At 36.8% G+C, this 9,806-nt stretch overlaps 1 protein-coding gene across 2 annotated transcripts; it reads left to right on the forward strand.

Moving 5' to 3' along the window:
• The first annotated feature begins 229 nt into the window (after positions 1-229).
• On the forward strand, positions 230-9,196 carry LOC124823270 (appr-1-p processing enzyme family protein). 2 transcript variants are annotated; one of them, XM_047295448.2, is made up of 7 exons: positions 232-510; positions 597-645; positions 1,208-1,310; positions 1,469-1,564; positions 1,698-1,772; positions 2,144-2,213; positions 8,951-9,196. In XM_047295448.2, exons 1-7 carry the CDS (start codon positions 271-273, stop codon positions 9,023-9,025), a joined length of 708 nt encoding a protein of 235 aa, XP_047151404.1. In that variant the 5' UTR covers positions 232-270; the 3' UTR covers positions 9,026-9,196. The 2 variants fall into 2 exon arrangements, with proteins under 2 accessions (XP_047151405.1, XP_047151404.1); XM_047295449.2 differs by lacking the exon at positions 1,469-1,564 and having other exon boundaries at positions 230-510.
• The last annotated feature ends 610 nt before the right edge of the window (positions 9,197-9,806 follow it).

Below are 9,806 nucleotides of genomic sequence, written 5' to 3' on the forward strand. Positions count from 1 at the left end.
TTGTTTTAAAAAAAATTATTAGCCTCATTTAACCAATTGATAAATGATAAATGAACAATAATATTTGGACATCAGAACTTTTTTTACTCTCATTTTAACATTGCTTTTCTTTAATGAAAATACAAAAATTTATTTTTATTGAGACCATTTTATTTCAATAAAGTTGGTTAAGTGACTAATGAGTGTGAAATAATTTTTTCCTTGATAAAAACATTCGTTTTTTTTTTTTTGCTTTATGTCATGTGAACGTTCTCAATAAACTCACTGAGAATGTGCAGCATTTTCTCAGGTTCCCGATTCATACTGAAGTTTGGGGTGAACTCAAAGTCAAAACATAATCTCAGGAGATTCCGTGTTTATGCAATGGACGCAGCAGCAGCAGCAGCAGCAGCTAGGGTTTCCAATGGCGGTGGCGGAGTAGTTCGCTTCCCGTTATCTGCATCGAGCGCTTTAGTAATTCAGAAAGGAGACATCACCAAATGGTCTATCGATGGTTCCACCGACGCAATAGTATGTGACTTTTCGTCTTTCAATATTTTCTTTCCTTAAAGAGTGGCTCGTCAAATCAATGAATTGCATGATCGCGTTCGCTGCAGGTAAATCCCGCGAACGAGAGAATGCTCGGTGGTGGTGGTGCTGATGGAGGTAACTTGTTTATTCTGGATGATGCATTATGTCCAGTGAATTTATTATTAGCAAAACAATAAAGGTATTTGTTTCTCTTGTTGAAGGGTGCTGCACTCTAACCCTCTGTCACACTCTCATTTTATAAATAAATGATCAATTTGGTCTTAATTCGTTACTTTCTATCGTGAATAGTATTTAACATAAGAGGATTATATCACTGTCCCAAATGTACTGAATATATTCATCAGTTTAGTCTCTGAATTTGATGTATTTAGGGATTAGTTTGAATAATTTTTCAATATTTAGAGACTGTATAGCATGGTTTCTAATACTCGGGAGATTACACCTATAGTTATTTTACTTAAAGGTGTATGAGAGTAGTACTTTATGGATGAAATTGTGTTTGTTCTAGATAAATCTTATTGAAAACTACAAAATTATGAGTATTAAATAAGAAGAGAGGATTCAGACAATTTTGTGATTTTCAACATATTTCAACCTGAGAGTGTTAGAAAGAAGGTACTGGATAGCATGTTTGAAGCATTTCTTTTGTTTTGATGGATGTGACCCCTGCTCTCAGCTATACATAGGGCCGCAGGCCCACAACTTGTCGAAGCCTGCCGCACTGTTCCTGAAGTTAGGCCTGGAGTTCGGTGCCCAACAGGGGAAGCAAGGATTACACGGTGAGTTGTGCTTTAGCACATGATGAGCTTGTCAAAATAGTTTTTGAATTGAAAAAGTTGTCGTATTTTTTAAGAAATTGAAGCTTATGTGCAAAAGCTAAAATCACCTTAATTAGTTCTGCTTGTCTCTCATAGACCTTGTAGTTGTTGATGTGCAGTGGTTTTATGCTGCCTGCTTCTCATGTTATTCACACTGTTGGCCCAATCTACAGTAGTGATAGTAATCCTGCTGCCTCTCTAGCAAGTGCTTACAGGTGGTTTTTTTAAAAGAGTGCTTGTTCAGCTATTCTTCATCCTCTTTGAATCGGAATGTTTATGTTTCATTTTGTGTTTTGGTTAATTGTCATTGCACTTGATGGAGAGATTTGTATTGTCATTGATTTCCAGGAATACTTTAAGGGTTGCGAAAGAAAACAACATTCAGTATATAGCATTCCCAGCCATATCATGTGGTGTCTATGGGTAGGTTTATGCTAACAAACATCCCTATGCCTTTCTAATTTACTCATTCTTCATTTGTTGATCATCAATATTGGTCATGTGGCAAGAGAAGACTAGTGTGAAAAGGTTAGATATTAGAATGTAATTGCCTTTATGATGGAATCCTAAGCACAGTTATTTCCATTATGGCTTTTCATTTCAAAAGTTTGATTATTGGAACAAAAACAAGACATACTGTTAAAATTTATAACACAATAAATTTCTTTCTAATATAAGATAGCCTTCCTATTTGTCATGATGATTAATATAGTTTGTTCTCAAACCTAATAATTTCAGTCCGCCAGCTCTCAAGACTTTCATTAAAATTGTATAACACAACTGCTTTGTCTCAGATACCCTTATGATGAAGCCGCTACAGTAGCAATTTCTACCGTCAAAGAGTTTCCAAATGACTTTAAGGAGGTAAGACATTACTTATTTGATCTAGGTTTTGATATGAATAAATATACAATTCCTAACCTCTTGCTAAATTGTTACCGTTTTTATTAGGAATCAAAAATAGAAATCCTAACACAATATAACTTTCTCTGTTACAAAACAGTGTGACTGAAAAGAATAGTATTTCTTCACAACACTTACAACAATCAAAACAACAGGGTAAACAAAATTGACCCCAAAAGGAGCACTTTCCTTTTCACTCTAGAAAATTCGGATTCACCAATGTTAGAAATCAAAAGCTAATAAAATCTCAATTAGAATTGAGGACCTATTTATTTTGTCTTTATTCTCAAACTGCATAGCTAACTACCCAGTTACTACTAATTACAATTTTTCCCTTTTTTCCTTTTAAAATATTCTTTTCCTTAAGGTTAAATATGGAAATTGAATAGTACAATTTGAATGATCTTCTCAAGTAGCTTCTTCTAGAGGTTTATTCTGCCATTGCACCAACGCTTGATGAATAACCTCTTCATTTTTATTCACTGTTTGATTATCTAATGCTTGAAGAGGCTAAAATTGTCAATCTCCCCCTATAACTTTGCTGTAGTTCTGATTCCACTAGATGGTCCCCTGGAGCTTGTTTAAGTTGTGAAACATAGAAAAGAGGATGTATGAAACTATTCTGGTGGTTGTAAGTTGAATGCAACTACTCCAATTTTATGTAGAACCAAATAAGGTCCGTAATGTATGGCTGGTAGTATGGGATGGAGTCTAGTAACCATGGTAGTACCCCTATGAGGCATGATCTTCAAATATACCCAATCCCCTTTGCTAAATTAATGCTATCTTTTGTGCCTATTAGCATAAAAGGCCATCTGATTTTGTGCTTTCTACAAATGAAATTTTAATTGTTTTAAAGCTTCATCTTGATCCATAAATCTTGAGCCATAGCTTCTGGCAAAGTTTCTCCTTGTGCAAACTTAGTCAAAGATGTGGAGGTGTGTAGTGTGCTGCCCCTTGAAAACTGGTATTATACGAGTTGAATATAGTGAAAACTATATATGAGATTAATCTCTCTTGTGTTGAATATACACATAGGGTCCTTTATTTATAATAGAAGAAATATGGGCTAAGCCCAAAATACAAATAAGAAATAATAACAAACTAATTAAAGATAAAAGATAAATATAAGATAAAGAAAATATATCTAACACTCTCCCGCAAGCTGGAGCATACAAATTATATGTACCAAGCTTGGAACAAATAAACTCAATCCGAGGACCTCTTAATGACTTGGTCAACACATCTGCGAGTCGATCGTTTGACCCAACAAACTTAGGACATATTTCTTTAGTTAACAACTTTTCACGAACAAAATGACAATCAATTTCTATATGTTTAGTCCTCTCGTGAAACAGTGTATTTGATGCAATGTGGAGAATAAATTGATTACCGCAATACATTTTCATAGTAAAGATGTCACAGAAGTTAAGCTCTTGAAGGAATTGTTTCATCCATATAAGTTCACATGTGAGTGACGTCATCGCCCTATACACGGGTTCAGCTGTTGATCGAGCTACTACATTCTGTTTTTTACTTTTCCATGAAATAATGTTTCCTCCCAGAAAAACACATTATCCTGTAGTAGACCCTCTATCAATAAGCAAACATGCCCAATCTACATCACAATACCCAAAGACCTGGATGCTTCCTTTATCTTCATATAACAATCCTTGCCCCGGAGCCTTTTTGATATACCTTAGAATGCGAGTGAGAGCATTCCAATGGTCAACACATGGACCTTGCATGAACTGACTAACCACTCCAACTTCAAAGGATAGTTCTGGCCTTGTAATAGTGAGATAAATCAGTTTTCCAACCAGCCTCCTATACCTCTCTGGCTTGGAGAATAATTCACCTTCTGTCCTTAATTTCTGGTCTGGGTCTGTGGGACTGTCTATCGGTCTACAATCAATCATGCATGTTTCTTGTAATATATCAAGAGCATACTTCCTTTGGGAGATTACAACTCCATCTTTTGATTGCGCTACTTCAATGCCTAAGAAGTATTTAAGACTTCAAGATCCTTGGTTTGAAAATGTCTACACAAGTACTCTTTCAGTTTTCCGGCACTGTTTGTCGCTGTCTGGCACTGTTTGCCGCTGTCTGGTGCCGTTTGTTGCTGTCTGGTGCCATTTACCGTTGGCACTATTTTTCCACTGTGAGGAGCTATCCACATAAGTTTTTCACCATCAACCTCGGTTTCCTGTCATTCCGACACCGTCCACTAATGCCTGCCACCGACCACCGCCACAGTTTAGTCTGGCGACCAATGGATCTGGATTGCCTCCTTGAGCCATGGTCAACCTTGCCTTTGTCAAGGGCTAGTTCTCATCCAAGCACCGCCACGTGCGCCACATCTGTTCAACCTCCATCGCCGCTGCCGTCTTGTTTTCTCTGGCGAAGTTAGGGGTTTTGTGCGCATCGAGGAGCGCTACCCATCCCTGGTTGTCGTTGCCTCATTCTCCTCCGCATGCAACGTCACGCACGACTTCTCTACGATCAGCTTCCAGCGTGTGTTTGTCACGCGCCACCTTTCCGGTGTCGAAATTACACTGTGACTCTGCCATTCGTCTCGACGGAGCCTCGTGAGTGCATTTTGGTCCTTGTTTCTTAGTTTTAGTGGTTGTAACTCAGACCTAGGGTTTTCTCCTTTGGTTGTTTTGGAACCCTACAGATCTCTGTTTCATCATTGTTTGAGTCATCGAATCATGTTGAGTCCATATACGTCCTTGGTTCCTGATTTCAAAGTCAGCAGACCGCTCTTGACGCCACTTCGTCACTTTTTTCTTCAATCGTTATTGGTCACTTTCTCCTTGGGCCCGAGTCTAGTTTGTTTAGCCCGTAGTTCTTGTGATACAGTGTTAAGTTTCACCATTTTGGAGTAGTCTAGCACAAAACCTTTGGACCTCCAACCTATCTTTGGCCTTTAATGTCATCATATGTCTCAATCTTTGTTCATTGAATCTGTCATCCTTACAGTTCTCAACACAATCCAACCATGGTTCCTAGTGGTGCTTTGATGTATAAAGGAGACCATTATGACATTCCACATTCACAGTTTCCGTCGTTCACCATGAGGGAGAGTATGTTTCAGTCACTACAGACCCCATCAATCAATGATGAAAGTTTAGTCCCTGCAGTATGTTTTTGTCCACTGCAGGCCCCATCCTTACTTGATGGCAATTTAGTCCCTACAGGCCCCATAATAGCAATTTAGTCCCTGCAGTAAGGGGGGAGTATGTTTCCAGCCACTAGTCAAACACTAGTCAAAGGCCCCAACTAGTTAGAGATGACAGTCCTTGCTTTCAGCCACTATAGGCCCTAATTAGTCAGAGATGGTAGTCCCTGTAGTTTTGTCTCTTTCAGCCACTGCTGGCCTCAACTAGTCAGAGATAGCAGTCCCTGCATTTTTGTCGCTTTTAGCCATGCAAGCCCCATCCTTATTTGATGGCAATCCAGTCTCTGCAGTTTGTCGTTGTCTACCACTCAACATTCACTTTTGATGGAAATCAACTTTGTTAAAGTCACCCTACTTGAAGGTTCATGGTGCTAGATGAAGTTTTGTGGTTGTCCAATATTATTCTCCATAAGCTTATGAGGAGTCTCTCTGGTTACACTGGTTTGTGAGTCCAATTTGGTTTATAGACATTCTCTCTCGATGGTCTGAAACATATGTGCATCTTGCTCGGAGCCAAAGTTTCCACGTCTATTGTTTTGACATTTTAGACAAGTTGATTTGGTTGGATTGAGTTTATTTATTCCAAGCTTGGCACATACAATTTGTATGCTCTAGCTTGAGGGGGAGTGTTAGAATATTTACCTTATTTATCATGATTATATTGTGTCTAGGGTTACCCTATTTATCATGATTATATTGTGTCTAGGGTTACCCCATTTATCATGATTATATTGTGTCTAGGGTTACCCTATTTATCATGATTATATTGTGTCTAGGGTTAGCCTATTTATCATGATTATATTGTGTCTATGTTACGCTATTTATCATGATTATATTGTGTCAATTTATTTTTATAAATAGAAGATTATGAGAGGGATCAATCAAGACCTCAAGAATTATTTTACAGTTTAATTCTCAAGTGGACTTTTATCATTGTAGGTTTCTTTTTCCTATGTAGAGGGCTTGTTAGCTAGTGTATAGCTTTATAGCTGACCTGTTTTTTGTTCATGAGTTTTGGTTGGGTCCCCATGAGTTCTTTGTATCTTTCTTTTTGTTTTTATGATATTTTTATGTCATGACAAATAATATATGTCCTTGGGGTGTCAGCATAGCTAAGATGCCAAGAATCATAATGATGTCTAGCATGAGTTTTATATATAAAAAAAAAGTATACAAATACCCTTCCAAATGAGCTTACTCCTTTATAATGGAATCTATTTAGTTTTACAAAATATTCGAAGTCCTCCCTTTCTACTTAAAAGAGGCTCGAGGCTCATTTAAGGGAAATGAAATGATTCACAAAACTAACACTCCTAATCTCCGACTAAACTACTACTCCTTTACTTGTTCTTTTTCCTCCTACAATACACCTTGTTGGCACAACCCTTCCTAGAAGGGCATTGAATATAGCCTTTAAATACTCTTGATATTTAGTGAACAAGCAACCAAAAACAACACAACAAATGTTTCTACTAGTTCACCTAAACTTATGGGCTACATCTAGTTTTCTCTCAAATACTCTTGATATTCTTCATCAGTGAATTTGGGGTCGACAGTTTCAACCTTAGGGACATGGGTGGTCTTGTTAGGAAAGCTATGCAAGGAGAAGTAGTTTTCTTAGGTGTGACCCATCCTTTCACGGTATGTGCACTGAGAACGTCCTCAACCTCTACGTCTCCTCTAGTATTTCGTCCTCATTTTCCTTGTGTGGAAACCATAACAGAAGGTTTCATATGTTCATGAGTTTCCTTGCTTTGATGCATTGGAACTCGAAGGAGTCGTGATGTCAAGCTTTCCATGGAAGGGACTTCATGACCTGTTAGAAGTTGATCTCTAATATGATTGAAGTCTGGATGTAGAGCATGAATCATCGCCATATAATATTTATCAAGTATTTTCTTGATCTCATCCAAAGATTCCCCTTCCAAGAACATCTTCAATGCAAGCCTATATGTAGAGTCATAAAGGCGTTGAATATCATTTGCAAAAATGTTGAGCTTTCTTACAAAATAGAGTTACAAGTTTTAAATGCTCTATGGGTTCCTAATAGCTTTGGGTCCACAGACGGCCATAGGAGAGCACACAACTAAAAATCAACTTTCTTCCACTGTTCAACTTTCTCAGGAGGGTCATTACTTCCATCTTGTTCAAGGTGGTCATGATAACCTTGGCCAAGGAACCACATTTCAACATATGCAAACCAAGAGAGCTAATTTTTCCCATTTAATTTCTTAGAAGAAATGGAAGGACTTTTAGAGAATGAGACAAAAACTCCAGTAGACATTTTTAGGAGTCCAAAAACGGTAGCACAACAGCCAACAAGAATAGTAACTAGGTTTAACTAGGAAACCCTAGATAACCCCTTAAACTGCACTTGGAAAAGTGCAACCAAGGACCATAATAGATTGAGGAAAGATTGACGAACAAAGATGAGGTGATGTGATGTTGCTTCAAACAAGAGGAGGGCGACGTATGAGCTTCACGCTCCAAGTAGCAATGAAGGACGACAACAGATGGCGGTGGTAGCCAATGACGGAAGGCAAATGCAGCGAAACAATACACCGGAGATGATTGAGACCAACAAAGTGAGATCGACTCAGTGTGATACCAACTTAAGATTAAACAGAGAGAAAACATATTTTGGAGGGCTTAAAAGACCCCTCTTATGATCTTTAATTTATAATGATAGAAATCTGATACATTGGGAAGGTGAAAGATCAAAAGACTGTACAGACACCTAGGTGCAAAACTAGGTAGAGCGGGAAGTAGTTCCCAATACACTACTCCTTACTTGGACTTAATAATTACTCTAACATACTTAGATTTAATAATTATTCTAATAGGATTATCTATTGCTTTGAGTATCCACTTGATAGTCTGAACAGCTGAAGCTTGTACAAAACACACATTAGCAAGTTCGTAGGAATAGAGCATGTATATATAAGATTGTCTAACTTTTGTTATCATCAAAACTCTCTTGAAGGGTTTTTACTAGAGATAGACCATCTAGATTGTAAGACGGTCTAAGATCTCAACTTTCCTTTGACCCTTTTCCATTAAAGCTTGTTGCTCTGACTGGTCTTAACAGTTCCTTCTTCGGAACTTTTCAAATTTAGGAGTTTGTTTGAAAATCAAATCAATTGCTACTCTAACTTTTCAGAAAAGATAGCATTAGTTTATTCAATTCCCAATTTTGTTGTTCCAAATATCCTTGCACTTCTACATTCTATAGAATTATGAGATGAGGAGAGGCAACCCAGGTTAAAAGTTTGATCGATAAATATTGTTTTTAATAAGGTGACATTTCTGAAATTTGGTGTTTATAATATGTATTTACGTAATACTAGTTTACATTTTGTGGTTCTGAACGTAAACTTTTAAATACTATAAAGTATGAGATGAGGCAAGATGCTGTATTGAAAGGCCGGAGTTTGATTGATAAATTTTGCAATATATACCTAACATGTTTCTGTCATTACCGTTCAGAATATGTAATTGCAAAAAATGTTTGTTTCAGGTGCACTTTGTTCTGTTCTCCCCTGATATTTATGACATCTGGTTAAATAAGGTAGATGAGTTACTGAAAGATTAGTGTGCCACATCCGTTATCAGCAACTCAATTGAACACAATTATCTAGTGGTTGAGCATGCATTATCGAGTTTCAAATGATTGTGTAAGAAAAAGATATAAGCTTAATCTTGAAGATTTTCTTGATGATGGTTTCTATTATACGAGTACTGTATGAAAAAGATTTTAATTCAATCTGCAGCCCGCCTTAAAGTTTGATTTTATTAAAATCGGAACAGCTGAGTGCATTTTTACCTTTGTATGGAGGTTCAGGCTCCATTTATATGCATTTTAGTGTTTAAGAGTGTTTGATCGTGATCTGGCTATTTTGTCTTCAAAAATTATTTTTTAAAATAATTCTTGAAGAGCTTTTTTAGAATCAAAGAGGAAAAAATTGGATTGAGAAAGCACAACTTTAAAGGCTTTTATTCCCTGTACTTCTACAATTTCTTCGTGCACCCTCTTAAATTTTGAAAATGACTATTTTACTCTCCGTAAAAGTGACTTCTGAAATACTTACTTATTTTGGAAAGTTTTCGGAATTTTGAAACAGTATTTTGGAATGAGATTTTGGAAATAGAATTCAAGAATGATATTTCTGTAATGAGAATTTTGAAATAAAATATTTGGAACGATTGAAATACATTTTAAAATAAGCTTTTTGGAATGAGCTTTTTTAGAATAAACTTTTTGGAATGAACATAATGCTATTCAGAATGAGGTTTTCAAATGCTCCTACATGAAATATATTTTGGAAAGGATAAGTCCCTTTTTTTTTTCAGAATGAGTCCTTTTTTTCTTCCTC

The sequence above is a fragment of the Vigna umbellata genome, chromosome 1, assembly GCF_029865625.1.
Source record: "Vigna umbellata cultivar VRB3 chromosome 1, Vumbellata_1.0, whole genome shotgun sequence".
NCBI classification, from domain to species: domain Eukaryota; kingdom Viridiplantae; phylum Streptophyta; class Magnoliopsida; order Fabales; family Fabaceae; genus Vigna; species Vigna umbellata.